This window comes from Atractosteus spatula, chromosome 12, assembly GCF_055471065.1.
Source record: "Atractosteus spatula isolate fAtrSpa1 chromosome 12, fAtrSpa1.hap1, whole genome shotgun sequence".
NCBI lineage: Eukaryota > Metazoa > Chordata > Actinopteri > Semionotiformes > Lepisosteidae > Atractosteus > Atractosteus spatula.
In genome coordinates, this window is record NC_142717.1 from 43,966,952 (window position 1) to 43,988,412 (window position 21,461).

Sequence of the window (21,461 nt, forward strand, 5' to 3'; positions counted from 1 at the left end):
TTGCCTTAGTCTTTTTAAAATTTCTTTACCACCTCTTCAGTCTTGGCAGTTTGGCATCATCTGCAGACAATGACTAGTGTACAGTTATTGCAGAGTTACATTTGGTTTAGATTGATGACAAGCAAAAAGCTTCATACTCTGTGTGACATATACTAAAATGAACCTGTCTTGTTAATCTATTTTCAGAAGTGAGGGGTAGAGGGATGATTAAAATTAGTTTTTATGTGCTTTATGAGTACTTTTACATACTCTTATCCTCTTAATTTAACATGCATGCTCGTCTTTGTTGAAAACAAAAAATTGTCTTTAACCATGAAAGCCTTGAAAAAGTATTCCCCCCTATCAATAATATCACACTTGCAGGAATTCTGATTTTTCAGTTTTCAGATGAACTGTTTTTATTCAAAGTAGTGATCAGACTGAACACTGTGAGGGAGATATACAAAGTGAAACTTAATAATTGTGTTAGTATTCAGCCCCCTTAGTAAGTACTTGGTGGAAGTCATCTTTGACAGCAGTTACTGCTCTCTGTGTTTTTGGATAAGTTTCTACCAGCTTTGCAAACTGGGATGATGTATGCGCCCTGGCAGAACTGCTCCAGTTCTGACAAGTTTTTTGGAGATTGTTGATGGGCTGCAATCATCAAGTCTTACTACAAATGCACTGCTAGATTGTCAGGGCTCTGAGAAAGGACATTGTCTTTCTTCTTGTCAAACCCCTCCATTGTAACTGTGGATCAGTGTCTTTCAAAAATGTTGACCAGTTTTAGATGCTCGTTTGACTCAAGTAAGTTTTCCTCTGGGAATCACCCTTACTTTGCTCATTTCCGGCTGGTGAGACGCATCCCTAATTGAGGTTTCCACCACCATGCTTGACAGTAGGGATGGTAATACCCAACTGATGTGCTTTGTTGTCTTTTGCATTTAGACTTTAAACCTTCTGCCACAGTACATCTCATAGGCGATTTAAGAGAAGTCTTTCAGTCATATTTTTTTCTCGTTACTTGCCCTTACAAGATAGATTTATATAGGAAGAAGGCCGATGTAGGACCACTGATTCCTGTTTCAGACATTGAGCTTTGACGATCTTTAAAGGTCACTGACTGCTTTAGTGTGGCATCCCAAGCCAGTTTCCTGCTTACCCACATGCTCTGTGTCTGAGTGCAGAAGGGCAACCCGATTTAGGTAGTGTCTGGGTGGTACAGCATACATTCCACTTTTTAATGATAGACTGCACTGGACTTAAAGGGATAAGTAACCTTCTCTTGATCTGTGCCTCTCTACCACTTCATCCATGACTTGGTTCGAAAGCTCCTTACTCTTCATGGTTGATTTGTCATGATGCTATGTGTGTTGTGTTTAGAAATTCAGTATCTTTGTGAGGGAACTCGAAGACGAAAACATTTACGCTAAAGTCAAGTTAAACCACTTTGCTGAGATACAGACAGAACGTCACACTGCATTTGTGACCTTTCACGCTATTCTTTTGCACAAGCATTGATGTAGAGTTGCCATTGTAAAAGGAGTTGAATACTTAAGCAACTGAGAATCTTCTAATTTACCTGACAAATCTATAAATCTGAAAAACAAGTGTTTTTTTTTATTTTTCAGTTTGGCGTGGATTATGACGATTCTAAATATAAAGGTCTATCTGAAATGTGTCATGATTGCAGACTAAAATAGGAGCAAACTGTGGAAACCTTGCAGGGGGCTGAAAATGTGACTGCGTTTAGCTGCAGTCTTAGTTTTGTGCTACTTTCCCTTTAAGATGTAAAAAATAGTTTTTGACATTTACATTTCCAATTAAATGTAATCATCTTTCCAGGCCTACCTTGTGTGCATCACTGAGCAGTAGTTTAATTCGAAAGATGTTCATAGCGATATACAGCAAATATTACAAAAGGTTAATTAAGGCATGATAATTAAAAAAGTAAATGCTGAAACATTTTGTATTTTGCAACAAAAAAGCTCAAAGGAGTATAAGGCTTAAGTTTTTTGCAATTTGTGTACTTTTTGGAGGGAGAAGACAAGCCAGAAATCAATTTCCACTTATGTATAACAATACAACACTTCTCATTAGTCTCTCTGCAGCATTCTATCCATTTGTCTTGTTTTCAGCTGCTAAATTTCAGTATTTGGGTAGGTACATGTTTACACCCATGTTCTTCACTCCTGTTTATCATCTAAATGGTCATTTATTGTTAGTCTTTCCTCATTGTAAGTCAGTGTAAGCAAGAATCTCTTGATTGCTAACGATTTTCTCATCACAGAAAATGTCAGGTACTGTATACCCCTCACATGGTAGATGTGTTGCTGCGGTGGTCTAGTCCTTCAGCTGTAAGGCATGGACTTGGAAACAAGTGCTGATCTGAAGAATGTGCTGTGGAATATCTGCAGCCCTCTTACAAATTTTGAAATTAAATTCCAGCTAATGAACGCTTCTTTGAAATGGACTATGTGCAAAAAATGAATTCCGTGTACAGTCACCCGTGAAGTTTTATTTGCGTTTTCGTTTGCATCATACTTTGCAACCCAAGACTAGTGTGTGCATGCCTCTGTGATTTATATATGTGCGGATAGGGGTGCAGTGTTGGGAGGATTCTTGTACTGTATGTTGTAATCACATGCATATTACATTGCTTCATTTTATATATACACTAATATAATCTGTTATTACTTCAGGATCAGGGATAAAGCATGACTTTATTCTTCGTTTGTATAGGTACGCAACAGTGAAGACATTGATAACACTTCTATTAATTTCCTAACTGCAGACAACCCAGGATGGCCTACCCTCCAGCAGGGGAGTGGAGACAGCCATGTCGCTTAAAGCAGTCCTGAGGGAAAGAAGCAAGTGGCAACCTCCTCTCTGCTCTATAAAGGCCAGGGGCGGCTGCAATATCTGTGTTTCATTAGCTACAAACACCGGTGGTTTGGATGATAAGTCATTTTTATAAGGCCCTCCCTACATTACTGAACACCATCAGCACACCTGCAGCCTATCACTTACCCAGTTCAGAGGCTTCCCTTAAATGGCACAACACAGTAACAATGCAAATTATATCAAAGCTATGATTTAAAGGCCATTTGAGATTTTGTGGAACCAAAATATGCTAATTGTGCATGATATAACAACACTTAGGGGCTGATTTACAAGAGGCAGTAATTTGGACTTTGCAGTGCTTGGAAAACGGACATCAGTCTGTGAGCTCATATCCCCAGTGTCACATATTCAGTCTTGAGGTGGCAACAGCACTGCACTCCTGTTGTTTTGTCCTAGTAAATCCTCATTTTCCACAGGGTGATGGGAATATTGTGCAGGAAAATGCAGAAACACTTCAGAGCGTTTGAGTCCAGTGCTGTAATTGAGTAAATGAGGTCCTTCATGTTAGGAATGTTTAATGCAAATAATTTCATAATTTCATCAACAATATGGGAAGACAATATGGAAAAATGGGACCACCCCAAATATCCATGGTCATAATTCCCCAGGCATCATGAATTTATTTGGTTAAATGATTTTGAATTAACTAGACTTGTATTAAAAGAATAGTTTTATACTAAATTAAATTATTAAGTAAATAAACTCAACAAATCTAAAAGCAGAAACAATGCTTGATATCAGATTTTTCAAAATAGGAAGTGAAATTTTGTGTAAAAAAAAATAGGTCTACAGAGACTGGCAAGCAGAGTAGTTCTTCTGAGAGAATGTTGTCGTGCTAAAAATATGGTCCCTTCGCAGACAGTTCAGGGTTAAGAACACCGACCTGGGCGAGTGGTTATATGGGCATAATGTGTTGTTGTGTGTGATGTCAGCAAAACTGCATGATACACAAAAATCAGGAAAAAACATTTCTGACATTTTCCCCACGGTAATTAATAAAGACAGAATCCAGTTGAATGTCTACAGCATGTTAATAAACAAGTTAAGACCAATTGATGCGTTTTTATTCCTAATTTTAGTGTTTTCACTGGGGAGGTGGGTGAAAAGAATATAATTATGACTAAATGTTGAGGTCCCATAAATATTTGATTCTTTCCAATTTGACAGTGTTTTAACTTATGATTCTTTCTGAACTGTCTCTGTAATGCATCCAAAGGCATTAGAACTACTCAACATTTTTTTTTTACGGATTTATAAGTGAAAACACCCTTTCTTAACAGTGCCACTTGCCACAGTACAATCAGGAACTGTGAGCCCCCCTGGCCTGCGTGGCCCCTGCCTGTCAGTCCCCAGCCTTCCCAAAGGAGGCTTCCACTTGAGACGAAGCAGAGAGACAAGTGCTCATTTCGCTTGTCAGCTGCACCAGATCTGCACTGAGACCGCCAGCAGAGCCTTGTGATGTAGCTTTGAGAGACATGGCATAGAAAGCATCTTTTTTCACCACCTCACTCTCTGCAAAGATAGAAAGTGAAAGTGTTATTTAACCTTTTTTTTTGCTTATTTGTAATGTGCTTTTTCTCTCTCTTTCTATGTTGCGTTTTTTTCCCCGTTTGGTTTAAATCATGTGAGTGGTTTTCTTTTTCATCTGCTGTACATCACAATGTTGCAGGCAGCAGAGGATTATATTTCTGTGGTAAATTGTCCATGAACCACGGCTCTAAATTTCAGTCTGAACAGGGACAGGCTATCTATTCCTGTTTGCAGTGATTTCAGGGAAGAGGTAAAAATTAGATGTGTTGGGTAAAACTGGAACAAAAATAACTTTTTGTTATTTAATTTTCCAAAAGTTATGGTTTTTGGTCTGGGGGAAAAATGAAAAGTAATTTCTTTCACTGCCTTAGAAGCAGCCACTTTTCTGAATCTCCTAATGGAATGCTCTAAAAAATACAATTGAAAGTAAGAAAAGGCCATACCTTTTAATACAATCTACAATCTTTTGAATGTATGTATCCTTTTCTTCTTACATGTCTTTGGAATTAAACTAGCCTTGTGTGTTAATTGTGGCCAGAAATTAGAAATAATGTTGGTACCCACACCGCCATCTACTGATGCTATCAAGTAAATTCATGCAGCCAATTATTTTTTTTTTTCCTCGGACAGAAGCTTTATCCATATGCTGGAATATTTTTATAAGTACAAGCTCATTAAAATTGTGATCCAGACACCTTTGCAGTAATTAGTTTAAAGGTCCTAGATTGGCACGTCTACCAAGAGAAATGTCGAATAGGTTTCGCTGTCGGTGAGAACCGGCTCTTTGTCAATTTTCTTGACATCTTGTGACTTTTAAATGTGTCTTTTCTGTAGCCTTTCCTGCACCGTGAAAATGCAACCTTTTTTCCCCAGTGCTCGTTACCAACCTCCTGCAGGCCAGCTGATAAGACTCCCTCTCGTGCAGGTAGTCGTGACATAATGGAAATGAATGCAGGCACTGGATTCCGAAAATAAAATTAGATTGACCCTTGACTGTTATCTCATTTATCTGATTTACATTGTAAAAATCAGAATCTACACTATTGATTTCTACATAATTAGTTAATTATGGACAGGAAGGTAGCTGGTGGGTTTTTAAAATGTTAGCGTCCAAAGTAGCATTGACTAAAGGAGAGTCACACAACAGACTGTAGCTAGTGAATGATAAATGGCTCTTGTGTTTTCATTAAACATCATAAAGATTCACCAACTACATTAGCTCTCTCCCAAACAAATACATTGCCCTCTTAAATTTTCAATAACTCAGCATTTTCAGAGTTTTTTTAATAGTTGCTTTCTTGAAAAAATTTTAAGAATGCATTTTGTTTGTAAGTCCGAATATACTGTTAATAGATATTTGGTTTAAGGTCAATATCATAATCATTCAAATATAAAAACCCAGTTTAGGATTTTAATAACTACATTAAATGTTAAGCAATTTCATAGCATGTAAATGCTTGCATTCCTACTATTTAATTTTCATTTCAGTGTTAACTAAGCTCTTTAATGATTGGTTTCTTCAGTAGGACATGAACAGTAGTAATAGCAAACACTATATTGAGGATGACATACGTATACACATTACCTAGAGTGATATGCTGATGTTTGTTTTCTTATTACTTTCAGTGATATTTGCCCTCTTGTGTACCCTTGAGATTTTCATCTGATTACTTTAATGGTAACAGCAGTGTTAGTTGTTGTCACATAATTTACATTTATCCTGGCCAGAAGTGGAAGGACTTGGAATCTGATCTTGTCAGATCTCCAAAACTAGGCAAGGCTGTGGCTGGTCGGTAGTGAAATGGGAGATGTCTGAGGAAAAGTGGGAGACCTGTAGGTAGTGCTCTTGTCCCTAAACCACAGTTTTCCAGGGACAGAGTGCTGTAAGAGGTACTGTCCTTTGATGTTCAACCAAAATCCTGACTACTTGTTCATTAAAGATTTAATGACACTTTGTAAGAGTAAAGGTATTGATCTTGGTGTCCTCTCTGGAGTTTTGAATGATCTGACCTTCCTAAAGTTCTCCCTTAATCCAACTTAATCCAACTAGTCAGAAACATTTGCACTGTGCAGTAGGCCTGCTGGTGCATACTGACCATTGTGCAGCGTCCAGATGGGTGCTAAACTTCAGTGGTCGATGAAGAGCCAGCGTTCTATGCGTGTGTAAGTGCTTAAATGTCCTTCAGCATTAAAAGCACTATATAAATGCAAGGAATTTGTGTTTGATTGCAGTCAAAACATTTTCTTCTCAGTTGGTCTTTTTTGTGCTACAATCTTTCAGCTGAAGGATAGACCATATGAGGTTTTTTCTGTATGATTCTTACTGCAGTTTTGCACTTGGTTTCAGCAGTTTGCAGTGCAGTCAAGTTCCTTAACACATTTGAACACATTTTGTGAAACAGCTGTTTCAAGTTCCCAGTTTCTTCCTCTGTAAAGTCATTCTATAAGTAGTTTTTTCATGCATGTAATTCAAAATACTCTTTAATTTTTTTTACGCCAAAAGCCAAACAATGCAGCAATATTTTATTTTTTCACCATCGTGTTGCTCACATGCTGCAGTCATTAACCATGCAGTTGTCCACTTTCTCAGATGTGATGAATGTCGGCTGTGCTATCACTTCGGCTGCTTGGACCCTCCTCTGAAGAAGTCCCCGAAGCAGACAGGCTATGGCTGGATCTGCCAAGAATGTGACACCTCGTCTTCTAAGGTATGTGGTCCTCTAATTCCACACCCACAATTCAAGTTGCAGTAGTAAAAAAAAAGTAGTACACTAGTTTGTAAGTAGTTCATAAAACTCACGCCTCTGACATCCTAGATAAATGTTTTCTAAAGATAGCGGAACTTGTCTTAGAAAAATAAAAAGCAGTATGTTTTCTAGCTGTTTTTTGAATAGCCATCTTGCTGGTAAAGTTGTTACTGGAGAATGTGAACTAAAAGAGTAAACCTACAGTAAAACCGGAGGCAGCTGCCACTAAGAAGAGGTATAGTAAGGGAAATCTCTTTCCTGATACTTACCAAGGTTTTAATCAATCCGGACATTTACAGAAGAAATGCATCACAAAATTAATGCAAAGCATGTTTGTAGAAAATTAGGTTATTTTCAAAATTTCAGAAGCAGAGTGATTTCGAATTTTGCTTTGTTTGGTGTGATCAGGGTAGAGTGTGTTGTAGGTAGTGTGCTTCTGTTTTTGTGTGTCTCCTCACAACCATGTAGCGTACTTTGTTGTAATCCTGTTAGCGTCTTCTTCCTCTTTGTAATAATATATTCCTATATTTCCTTGTCTGTCAAATAACGGACAGTCAGTAGCTTTGCTGCAGGGCATTAGGGCAGTATCGTCTTAGCTAGTAATACTGCCTGTCACTTTTCAGTAATAGGCAATGTTCATCACAAAGGTCCTGACAGGCTTTCAGATCTTAAACACATCAGTGTATGTGTCACATTACTTTTCTGAGAAAGCCTGCCAGCTGCAATAGAGCTAGAGGCTAACAGGAGTAACAATGATTCATATTACACTATAAGTTGGCCTCCACTTCATTTACATCTTTTGTTCAGTGTGTATTCATTTGATTGTATGTATACATGTGTGTGTTTTGGAAAACATGCTGTTACATTGATATATTATTGTGCAGCACCCCTGCATGAATTACTCAAAGATGTCTTCAAAAGTTTTAGCATAGTTTAAGCTCTAACTGTGTTAAGCTCTTAATTATGGATCAAAGGGAATCTGTAACTATTCGAAGTTGAAAGTGTATTCTGATTGCTATGAGGCCAGCAGAGACTGCGCTTGTTAAATTCTAAGCTTCCTTAGACTTTGAGTTTTGCCTGAAATTCCTTCACAAGCACCACAGTCTATACATGACAGCTTATTATCAGGTTGGTCCTTTTCTGCTCCCCCTCGAAAAAAATGAGGGACTTTTTCAAAGACCTTTCAAGCCCCGCTTCATTTTAATTTTAATGTTCCTGAAAATGGCACAAGTTCCACAAGAATAAAAATAATGGTTTGCTTATTGAATTATATTGTAATCTGCATTTTACGTGGCTCCATTGGAGCCTAATTAAATTAATAAATGTAACTGAATTCAATTTTGTTTAAAGGGCATCCAGTCTTACTTTAACAGTGCCATTACTCAAGCTGCATTTGCATGAAGATTGTGGGTTAATAGTTTTTGCAAGAGTAAAATACGTGAAACCACAGTGAAAATGTTATGAAGAGCTTTCTGTGTTCCTGGAGAGTACTGAAGTGAAGTGTGCTGTGCATTAGTAATTAGTTTTACAGTGAATAGTAGCCAGCAATAAAGGAATGTATTAAGTATGTGCATGTCATTTTTCTCATTAACATGGACCTTGTATTTTATAAAAATACAAAATATAAAAAATATTTTTTTAAATATAATTTTATTGAGATGTATTTCAATTGACATTTGTTCTTGGCTTGCACTAGTTGGGTTTGAACTGAAAACAGGTTTTCAGAAATGAAAAGAAATGTGAAGTTTATACTGATGAACTGCATTCTGTTCTTATTTTTTATGCCTTAAAGTCCTTTCCTTTTGTGTGAAAGAGTCTATTATAAAGTAAGGAATAAGGAATTACTACTGATAGGTGACCTGCTGTTATATTATAAGGATTATCTTTTTACGGAAGCCATGAGTGATTGTATTACTTGAAGTTTAAAAAGAAAGAGTTAAAACAGTCTTTCTGAAAATGTAGTAGGTGAAAGGCCATCAGGATTAAACAAGTCTTTGCTTTCTAGAGTACTTCTTGACAGCGGTATTGAAGTACAAGGCAAAGTCTCTTGAGCCCAAGGACTAGACACAGCCTCATTTAATCATCCCCTCAAAGCCTGCACATCTCTGTTTTGATTTGTGACTTGTCATGCACTTGCTCTGTTGAAGTCACACTCATGCTGTTCCGGTGGATTTCATTAGTACTTTAAACTTGGCTTTTCCAAATGAAGCTTTATTTGCATCTTCCAACCTAATTGTAATGTACAGTTTCTTTCTTTTGAAATTTTCCCTTATTGTACCTTTTCCAAATGGCATCTACCTGCGGTTTTTTACTCTTTAACTTCAAATTCTCATGTTGCGTTAATTATGTAATTGTGCAGCAACAGCAGTACCCTTTTCTACATTAAATGCAGTAGGAGTGAACATTGTTCCTCATTTCAAAAACAGGTATTCTTTTTAGAAAACAATTTATAGCAGCGATACAGTGATTCTTATTAATGAGTTCCGCTGTACAATGTTTCCCCTGTAAACCACAGAAGAAAAGAAAACCTTTACTTCTATTAGAGAGCTCAGTGTAATTCCATCACAGAGCTAACCTTTTAATTAGAAAAAAAATGGTTTCATTTGACTTACCACATATCAGCAGTCAAGAATAGCCACTACATTCTGACAAATGACATCAGTTCTTGCAGTTTAAAAAAAACTAAACTAACAATGTGTAATACCCCATACTGTAGTAAAACAAATCCATCTGCGTTTTGAAAAAACTCTTAGTGTGGAATTTTGTGAATGAAACTTGTCAGTGTAAAATGTTTATTAAATGATTTTCACTTAGAAGCCAGGTGAATAAGTTGAAATAACACCTGTTAATAGTTATTAATTTAATTCACAACAACATTACATCAGTATCTAACAGACTTTTAAAAGGGTAAAGGTTATTCAGCAAAAAATAAGTGGCCTTAACACTGTTTTTCACTTTTACTAAGTGGAATATTTTTGTTAAGTTGTTAATTTGGCAGAAATTATATTGTCTGTACTTTACTTGGAAACTGTGTACCTATTACTGTTTCCACTTGTTTGGCAATGGTTCAGATGTATGTGATAACGATACGAATAAAGGTACTGTAAATCAATGAACAAAACGAGATGCATACAGTGACTGAAGATGGGCTAAACTGCAGCAGTTCTCTATGTTGCTTTGCAAGCCTAAATGATCCAGCACTGAAAAGGACAAATCCGTTAGAGGCAGTTTCTCAACATGCGTGTTGAGGTGATGTTGATGTACCCTTTTCACAAGCATAGTGGCAAATATTGGCATGCAAGACAACCTAGAGAAATGTCAGTCTGTTCTGTGTACAAATTCAGGCACATTTGTGTTTTATGAAAAGCAGTGTAACAACATAATTATCATTGTAGTGAATGTACACCTTGTTCTTCAGTATAATATATAAATCATATTATATGATATGTATGCCATCTAAACCATTGCTGAAATAGTGCCAAAGGTCTGACACTGTGGTTTTAAATGTAGTTTATTCCCTGCATTACAAAAATATGCCATATACATGCAGTGATCACTGATGCTTGTTTTACAATAAATGAAAACAAGATCCGTTCCTAAGCGGGGAAAAAAGTATTATTGTGGCTCGAGAAAAAAAAAGTTCTGGCTTTCAGTTAAAGAGAATTCATAATATTAGTAATTACAATCAGAATCATTACCTTCAAAAACTTTAGGACTTACTTTGACAGTGGTTATATTCTAGCCTGATTTTTATGGTTAATAAGAGAACATGTTCTCTAAAAAAGATAATATGTTCTCTTGTCCAGTCATTCTGAAATATTAGCACATGTAAAATGACTACATGAAAGACTACAAGTGAGTGGGGACCGTTGAGCTCATCTAAATTGTTGGGTTGCTAGTAGCTAAGTAACCCAAGCATCTAATCCAGATATTTTGTGAAGTAACCAAGTAACAACTTGGTTTCTTTCACAAAAGACCCTCAGAAAACAGACATTTGAAGCAGAACTGAAAGCTTCACCTATCCTAAGCTTGTGAAAATGACAGATAAAAACAGAATTACTGGGAGGTTATACCCAGGATGTGTGTAAAGGGATTCTCTTTCTTGATATTTTTTGACAAAAATATTAATTATCCTGAAAGGGAAAAATGCCCCAAAATAACCAAAAACAGCATTTAAGTGTCAGAAATCTAATAACTGGGACTGCTCATTTGACTTATCAGTTAATGACAGCTTCATCAGATGAAAAATAGTTATTATCATCTTTTAAAATTTGAGTTCTTAAATGACAATCTGTTTTCTGGAAAAAATATTGCCGTGTATGTCTTAACATCCTTTATGTAATGTATTGCTATACTTTATAATCTTGACTCTAGTATGACTAGAACAGTAAATGGAAATGTTAGTATACAAGCTCCAGCAATTTCACACACACATTGCTTTCATGGCGATGCCTTTTAATTGAAGTGCAGAAGCATGACTAAATTGTTTTTCAGATGTCTTAAAAGTAAATCCTCATATTTATGTCACAAATAAAAAAGCTAACTATTTTAAATGTTTCATTCATAAACAGCCAATTCATGGCACAGACCTACGGAGAATGCATTTTTACTGCTTCAGAATGTCTTTAGGAATGCTTAACATTCAAGAGTGAAATACTGTATTTCATTCACTGATGTTTAATCTAATTGTTATTAAATTGTTTTTAATCAACTGTGTATGTTCTATTAACTGAGGATACTTTTATATAAGCTAAAGAAAACATAAAATTGCATTAGTACAGAGAATGCTGGTTTTTAGAATTAAAGATAATTATTTTATGTGATGTGCTCCTGCTTTTAAATAACCCTTACTGTTTTGTTATAACTTTGTAAGGGTATAACTCTGTATTTCTGCATTTGTATTTTTTATATTCTGCGGTATTGCCAGGTAACAAGGGCACCTGGGCTGTTGAAATAGGTCACGAGTTCTGAAACTGAAAACATTCTTTCACAGCGCTGATTCACTCCTCGAACTGAAGCAAAACAGGACCCCAGCTCTTTCTTCAGAGCTCTCCTGTCTGCCTGCCGGCCGCCGCTCTGCCTGCTGACTAATTGAAACACCAGTTGTTGTTTTCCCTTTTGAAATAACAACCCAGTCCCTTCTCCTTGTCCAGTGTCCTTCTCCTCAGTCTCCATGTGTCTTGGCCTTGCTCTTGCAAGCGTGTGCTTTCCTCTTTCCACGCTAGCTTCTTCCAGACTTTCCTGGAGCTGGAATACTTTCGCTCCTGTCCCCTCAGCCCTTCAAAGTCCTCTCTTTTGCCAGTCCAGCACTTACAGTAGGTCCTTCTCCAGCACTTAGGTCCGTGAGATGAATTCATTTGATACTGAAATTCTTATAGGTTTTAAGAGAATCCGTACAATAAAACATTCCAAATTCACACAGAAGTTAAACAGAGCAGGGCGAGAAGGAAAGATAGATAAGTAACGCACGTCAGGTCCTCATTTCAGGCCATTCCACAAAAAAACAACCTCCCAATCTAGAGGATTAATTTGCAAGTCGCTTTTTTTATGAGGGCACAGTGGAATTTATTAACATGACTAATAAAGGGAGATTTCTAGTATTAAAAAAAATCAGTTGTGAGATTAGAAACTAAGAAGCCCTGACATCTGCGCGCTACCGTGAGTCTAAATGAGTACAGCTTCCCAAAGCCTCCTTTTCCAGAGGGAGCAGGAACTGTGCGATCTCCCACTCCTTGAAAGATCCCGCGTCTGTGAACCAGAATGTTGCAGCCGCGATTTGAAAAGTACGTGGTTTTGTTTTCCGCCAGATATTAAATCTCTTAATTATGTTGTTTTGGAAAATTAAAAATAATTTCCATTAAGCTACAGCCAGGAAATAAAGGCCAGTGTTTGTGTGTTTAGCTTCTGGTGATAAAGTCTTTATTGGAATTTGGTTCAATTCATTACTGCAGTCATGTTTCCAGAGCCTGGTGCTGGAGATAAACCTCCTGCAAATGAAGACGGCATCCATTTTCTTTCCACCCCAGGCCATGCAGAATTGATCTGAGTAATAAAATGACAGCCCCTGTAATATACTGACAGTTCTTTAATTTGAAAGCAAGCTACATTGCAATGCAAAGCTTGTTTAAAGCTAATTTATAGCTTGCAGAATTTTCACTTGGTGAAAATGATGAATTATTCGATTAGATTCATCGTTGATAGAAAATACGTTTAAGCTAGGAATAGTGAAATTAATTTGTGGCTGTATTTGTGAAGAGAGTTTCGAGTTGGGGCATTGTGTTCTTTTCAGGTAGGCTATGTGAGGACCAAAACCTCAAGAGTTTCCATTAAAATTGTAAGAATGATCCGTTCTTGAAATCTTCCACCTGTATACATTAACAATCTTGAGTCTTGAATTGTGTAAGGAGGGAAATAATTAGCCATTATTTCATGTTTCTACAGTCATTTCCAGATCAGAAAAATAGTTATAGTCAAAATTTACTTGGGGATCCTCCTCTTCGTCAGGAAGGTTTCGTGTAGGCAAAAATGGACAGACTGAATGATTGGCAGTTTGATTCTGATTCAGTTTGTCTCTGAAAGCTATGGAAGCACGTTTTCTGTGTTTTATATTACAGCTGTAGCTTTCTGACATATGGTCATTGGGGTGTACTGTAGTTAGTTCTGTCATTTTACCACTGATATTTCACATCAAAATCACCCTCCTCTGACCACTCTCAGCTATATATAAACTAAGTGTTCTTTCAGACAGCTTTAGCAGTGTTTTGCTGCCCGTTCTTAGGCGTTCACTCCTGTCTACAGCACATGTTTTGCTATTCTGACGAGCTCATTCTATAATATTACAGTGAGGTCTGTTGCCGGAAACTACAGTTGTATGGTAGTATCTCAGGTGAAATGCCTGTGTGTTCTGTTGTGTTGGCTTTCAATTGTTTTCAAACATCTAAAACTGTCCCATATTATTTGCATTGTGGTATGCTTTCTAAGTGAAACTATTTGTTAACCTTTTTAACATATCAAACACTATTTGGATATCTTTGTGTACATACATGACTTGAAGACTTTGCTGACTATGTCACATTCATACTTGAACTGATATCCTCACATCTGCCTTGGACGTCTTCCTAGCCTTTTTCACTCTTTTAATGTTTTTTTTTTAGTAATTGCAGTAGCATGATTTTCTTTGAGAAGCAATCCTCCTTGGACTTTTTTACAGCATTTTTATAAGTGTAAGTACACTAATCCATGCTCTGTTTTTCTCTCTTGTTTTTTTTTCTTTGCTGGTTGATGTTGGACATCGTGCTAAAGAACCTTTCTTAAAAGAGATTTATCCAGGTTTCAGTTTTCTGTAAATTTTACCTGCCGTTACTTTTTGTCCGTATCCTAGCATTAATCTCCTAAAAGTACTTTTTCTTAAAAGCTTAGATTTTTATAGCTTTTTTTTCTTGTACTTTTGTGGGAAGTCCACATCTTGTGTGCTTCAGATAACTGCCATTAGAAGCACTGTGGGAGCAGCTTAAGGGGATTTTAAGCATCACCAGGCATCTCTTTAAGTATTAAAGGTCATTCTGTTATTTTTGCAGCAGCTGTAATGAATGTCTAGTACTTAAACAGCAAACTGCAGCAGCAGAACTGTTTCATGTCTTAATTGAAAGACTTTAATTCTGAGTTTTTCCAAAGAAAAATGAAACAATGTTGCAGTAGATTGTAAAATGTCTTAAAATGTTATTTCGTTTTTGTAGGTTAACATTTAGTATGAAAATTATTGTATTCATATTTCCTCCCACTGGTTTCCAATGTTGATGCTCTTAAATTACAAAAATGCTGCATCATCCTTTGCAGGATGGCATTTCATAGATGGCTTGATGTCATCTTCATTATATGAGAAGATTAACTTTACAAGCCTTGCTATTAATCTGAGTAGCTCCACATATTGACCTGTGAAAGAGCATAATTAAGTTAGCCTAATTAAGTTAATTAATTGTCACACTCTGTTGAGTTTACTATTGAAAGGAAATTAAAAGCAAATACAGATCATTACTCATTGGTTTAAAATTGTATTTTTTTGAGTTTTGTGAAAATATATTTCATCCCATCAGGTGAAAGCAAATTCAGTGTTGAAATTTAAAATGTTATCACTTAAAGGGACTTACTGCCTCTAAATACAATGATTAGACTGAGCATTAAAATTTAATTTTGTTCAATATCAATTTCAGTTGCAAAATCTGAATGCCATTCTTGTTTGTGAATGTTACATTCAGTTATCAGTAATTCAGGAGGTGTTAATCTTATTATTTTGAATATTACAGAAATGCATTTACAGTTTTGCTTTCATGTGTAGTAATTCCATGTATGTATAGAATGCTTTTCTCCATAAGGAATCCTAAATGACTTTACATACAGGAGGGGGCTTAGCCTCTCACAGAATTGCAGCCCCTGGCTGGGTAACATGTGACAGCTGTTATGTGCCAGCAGTCCCCCCCGATACACAGGAGATCAAGTGGGGAAGTGAATAATTAGGGGACTTTAGATAGGCCAATTTGAGGCAAGTCCAGAGTGGAGTTTAACCAGGACACCAGGATTAACACCCCTTCTCGTACTAACAGCGTTGTGGGATCTTTATTGACCAAGTTATCACAACCTGACAGTTTAATGTCTCATTGAACGGACATTTTACTGTTACATTAAGCAAAGGTGCCATGCTTAATTTTATTTTTCATGCAGAAAATGACAAATAGGAGATTTACATTGTTGCTGTTTGGCGTGTGTACTGTTGAGGTATCAGCACAGACAGCATGCACCTAATGAGAGGGAAGCGATTCAGTGATCGGCTCTGTTCAAAGGAGCCCTTTATCACCACGGTTAATAAGCATGAGGTTCTGGCAAAAAAGGCGCAGCTGAAGTGTTTTAAGAAAAGTCATTTGGCCAGATGAGCCGGAATGTATTTGTTTGGCTCCTTTGGGAGATTGACAGTGTGAAGAAAGTCATCAGATGAATGAGAATATGAGTGTGTACAGCCCACTGTGTGACAGGGGAGCGGATCCTAAGGTTTGAGGAAGGCTCAGGCACTTTACATGCTCGACTGTTAATAGTGAAAGAGCTGGAGGTTTGCGCTGGGGGCAGTCTTACAAACAATAAAATGGCGATCACAAACAGACTGCTGAACATCTCTTATTCAATAAACAATTGTTTGATGAGCTCTGCTCATAAAGCATTTTAAACACATGGTATTGTTTGATTTTATTAATCTTTTTAAACTAAACTACCCATCACGACAGCATAACATTTTCCCCACCCCACACTGTAAAGTTCCCAAGATAATCATGTCTTATAAAATTTTTTTTTTTGCTTCGAAAAAATTTGGAAGAAATTGGACGTAACATAATTTCAGTTTACAGCGTTGTGTTTTCTAATCAGTAAATGTAATTCTCAAAAGCTATGTACATAAGTAAAATGCAATGGTTTTTGTGGAGTCGGATGAGCAAGGTTTCAAGTTCAAAACCTTTTATACCTTTTACATGTGTACTGTTGCAAAAAGAAGAAGCAAAGAGACTGATAACTTGGCGGACCTCACAGGGGAGTAGAAAACTGAACTTTGCTGAAAGAACAGTATTTAAAATATTGAGCTATATGCAAGGCAGAAATAAAGAAGTAAAAAGAAAGAAGGATTGTCGACTGTACCGGTGCATTAGATTCTGAACAAAATCAAGAGCCTGAAGTCCACTATTCCTACTGAAAGGAATAACCTGGATGGAATCCTTTCCCAGGGGAGACAATCAGAAAGGAAAAGAAAGCACGCCAGGAAAATGCTGCAAATATTTTCTCTTTGCGTCTCAGTTGAGCTGTTTGTCAGACAGTACTCACATCTCAGTGTAAATAATTTGTTTTCTCGAGGCGTCGCAGAAGAATATATAACCGAGCTTCATTTCATCTCTCCTGCTTAATGACACAATGAATTCACAGAAGATTGGGATAACCCCCACACCTAAAGTTCTGTGGGCTCTCAGTTCAGAGCTTTCTGGAGCAGAGTAAAGCAGTGTGATGTTTCATGTTTCACAAAAAATGTTAATTTGTTGTGAAGATGAGTTTTATTCCACAGATTTTTTTTAGCCCCATTACATTCATGGTGGAAAAAATGTCATTAGTGTTGAATTAATGTAGCTAATTTAATAGAAAACCAATTAAACAGTAGATGTTTGAAGCATCTATCTAAATATGAGGGTGCACTCATTTAAATACTCTGGTGAAATAAACTATTACACCGAATGACTTCTTTGTTTGATATGCAGGAGACATATGGTAGAACAGCATGATTTTCTTTGATTTTGTGCAAGATGAATCATTAAACTTGGCATTATGGTTTATGTTGCTGCAATAATAAAATAGAAATGTGCATGCTCACCCAAAACTAGGCTTTGGGTTTTAATATTTAGTGTCGTTTTGGAATATAAAAATAGAACCATGTTAAAGTTCCAGTGACAGATTTTCAAATAGCTCATACACTAGCATATAAACTAGCATTGAACACAAACTTCCTATGCTATACATTATTAATGGATACAGACTACCAGTGTCCTTATCTCTTTTACCTTAAAGGTGACATTGAAAACAGAATTAACACTCTGCTTTAACTGATGTCTCGATTCTAATTAAGATGTTGAAGTTCCTGGATAACATCCATGTACATGTCTGTAGTTTTTCTTGAATTTTTCCCAACTTTGGTTTTGTTTTTATGTTCTTTTGCTTGCTGGTTTAATCTGTACACCAAATAGATCCGGTAGGGTGACATTGCCTTCATGGTCCATCATCTTTGTTAAACCTGTGTGGGGAGATGGAGTGAAAAACAAGCATACCGAATCCTGGGCCCTATATTGTCCTGTGTTGTGCCAGGAGATGGGCTGGGGACTTGGTAAAAATGTTTAGGGTGATAGGCCATTTTTAATTGGTCTCTCAAGATACTGGAGTAGCCAGGGGTTGTAGTGTGTTTTACCCCTCTAGGCTTGATGTCAGGCTTCAAGGTATGGTAGATAGCCATCTGGGTTTAGTCCAGCACTCTTGGACGGTCTTTTAGTGTCCATCACAAAATTAAATATGACTGCTTTATAACATAACTAGCATGGGACTTGAGCAATTTTTCAATTGCTGTGTCGAAGTGGGGCGGAGAGACCAGGACTGACTTTCAGGACTCACCCTGTATAGCAAATGTATCACAGACAATTTAGTTTAATTGTTGCAGTGGACCATGCTGATGGGCAGCAGCCGTATCACCCTGCACCTCACAACGGGCAGCCTACTGAAGCTCAGCAGGTGTGATCCTGGCCAGTACCTAAATAGGAGACCGCCTGGGAAAGCTAAGGTTGCTTCTGGAAGAGGTGTTAGTGAGGCCAGCAGGGGACGCTCACCCTGCAGTCTGTGTGGGTCCTAATGCCCCAGTACAGTGACGAGGGCACAGTACTGGAAAGGTGCTGTCCTTCGGATGAGACATAAAACAGAGGTCCTCACTCTTTGCGGCCATTAAAAATCCCAGGGTGTTTCTTGAAAAGAGTGGGGGTGAAACCCAGGCGTCCTGGTAAAATTTCCCCTTGGCCTTTCCCAGTCACAGCCTCCTAATAATCCCCATCTATGAAATGAATTGTACTCCTCTGTTCTCCCCACTGATAGCTGATGTGTGTTGAGCGTACTGGCGCACTATGGCTGCAGTCAGAACATCCAGGAGAAAATATCTGATCACTGATTTACAGTACATGCTTACAGAATCTGAGATTTCTGGATTACTGTAAGGTTACAAATGTTATGTCTTGTCATTTTCAATATATTGTGTGCTTTTAGACCTTGGGGTATCGGCTGAGAACCAGTATACACGTTAATTTACTCTATAGTCCATACATGCAACCAATGGTTTAGTGGTTATTTTATTAGTTTGGATTTAAAATATGCAAAGATGTGTAACCCTTTATCTGAAAAGATAAATAGGGCTTAAGGAATATTTTATTTTCTTTGTAGTTTATTTTGATGTTCTTTTGTTTAAATATTAACTTAATATACTGTAACTAGATGTGAAGATTTTTTCATAAAATATAAGGGGCATGTGAATTGTATCACTTTACGGTTACATATAAAACGTTATATGCCGGTATTTTTTGTCATGAGAGCAGATCACAATGAGAATGTTTTTTTTCCCCACAAAATGTCCCATTCACATTGTATATCCATCTGTTCTTATCAGAAGAAAAAAAAATGCTTGTGCAATTTACAGCAGATTTAATTAAGCATTTCCTGTAAGTTCATCTCGATATCTGTCATGGCTCACTAAAATGGAAATTTACTCATAGAAAGGTAGATTAATTGCCCTTTGTAATAAATGAAATAAGCACAAGAATGCATAGTCATGAAATTTAATTGTGCTTTCCAGTTGCTCGTTCAATGCAATGGAGATCTGAAATCAAAAACAGGGAAGTGAAGGGACCAAAGGTTGGTAAATGTAGCATATAACATGTAGTTTGATCTTGGCTTAATGAACCAGGTTTTTATTACTCAATACAGTTGTACCATGCAAAGAACGATGGCAGAGCTTTAAATCACCACAAGTGTAATTGTTAGAAAATGGCAAAAGCCTTGCTTTTTTTTTGCAAAGTTTGGATTTGCATCGTGATTTTTTGAAGAAAAAAAACTATTTACGAGATGAATTGATTTAAACTTTGATTTTTTTTTTGTGAAATACAATATACCTTGATCTCCCAAGATCCAAAGGGCTTTTTTTTCACAAAGCAGATAAAGACAACCAGCTGCTATTGTCTTCAGGATGCTTATATGTTATATTACCTTTCAGGGAGTATTAAAACAAACAAAATAAGACAATAACGATTAATTGGGATTTTTTTTTTCCCCACATGAAAGGGGTTTTAGTGCGCAAAATAAAATACAGAGAAATAAATTAAAGCAAAAACAAGATAAGAAAATAAATAATACTAATTAGGCTCTAATTCTTTGAGGACTGTGCTGGCATGATAAAGGATTCAAAAGCTTCTTACAATAAAAATACTATTTAAAATTTGACTTCTTTGTAGTTGTATTCTAATCCTGGTTTATGAAGTTGATTGTGTGTATCGGTAGGGTACATTAAGAGTCTGAGAAACAAGGGATTGAAAGGGCACAAAGCAGCTGGGTCTCAGAATGGCCCTGCACTGCCACCTAGAGTTAAATGTATTGTTCTCTCCTGAATCCTCATGAGACTGGCCAGTGGATTTTCTCTCCCTTTTACTTAGTGAAGCCAAAAACACACCACCAAGTTTCAGCAGTGTACAGGCTGGCGTCTTGTCAGCGCTTTTCTTCTTGTCTTGCTTTCATGGAAGGGCGGGGTCAGTAAATTCTGTCTAAGAGGAAGCGTGCGCAGAAGACCGTTGGCACCAAGGAGAAATAATGGAGATGTGCAACAAAGGCAGGACTGTCAGCCTCCCAAAACCCTAGAGGGTGCATTTTCCTGATGGCTGGCTCAAAATACTTCATAAAGCAAATGCCAGGCTGTCAGGGCTGTCAAAGTGAAAGTGATCCATGTAGCTAGGGCTCCCATTCCCTGGAAGACAAACCACTGCCTTTACCACTGTGCGGTGCCGGTCCTCGCAGTCTCCTGTGTACAAGATCAGATGCATATCTCCTTCCACCATCCACTGACTGTTGAAGGGTGCACCAGTTCTATTGTAGTGTATTCATTCAATACGTTCCTCCAAGCACAGTATGTCCTCTGGCTTCTGTTGATGTGATCCACATACTGTGCATTCTTTTGCATCAATTATTTGGTCAATTTCATTGACTTTCAGTTCAGTTGATAACACTTGATCAGAAATCAGATTGAACCCAGGACTTGGTGCAAGACATTATATCAAGTTGTATAAATATGGTAAAATATTGTTATAGGCTTTGGAACAAGTTCTGATGCATACAGTAGGTGTGCAAATTTAATTGATATGATTTTTAATTGATATGATGTGAATTTTTAATTTACCTCATTTGCTCTCAAATGCTCCTTTGAGGCATTCCAAAATGTTCTTGTACCGTAGTTACATGAAGCCATTCAAATGAATTTACTGCCTTAATTCAACCAATATTCTACAAAACCCAGAATGTGTTAAAAATGATATGGCTTTTAATAGGTATGTAATATTTAACTGTAGTTTTACCTGTCTGGCAAATACTGGTAAAGTAAGACAAAATAACTGAAACATAAAAACTAATAGGTCTTAGATTTTTGCGTTAGATATTTCTTAATTGCTTTGTATCTGTGAGTAATCACTGCATAATGCTTAAGGT

The 21,461-nt window shown here is 37.0% G+C and overlaps 1 protein-coding gene across 2 annotated transcripts in view; it reads left to right on the forward strand.

The window, feature by feature from the left end:
* Positions 1–21,461, forward strand: part of phf14 (PHD finger protein 14) — a 116,654-nt gene that overhangs the window by 69,777 nt on the left and 25,416 nt on the right. For both annotated transcript variants that reach the window (XM_088928998.1, XM_088928997.1), the window contains exon 17: positions 7,004–7,121. In XM_088928998.1, coding sequence (XP_088785124.1) covers positions 7,004–7,121 — 118 coding nt within the window. The remainder of the gene's footprint in view (positions 1–7,003; positions 7,122–21,461) is intronic.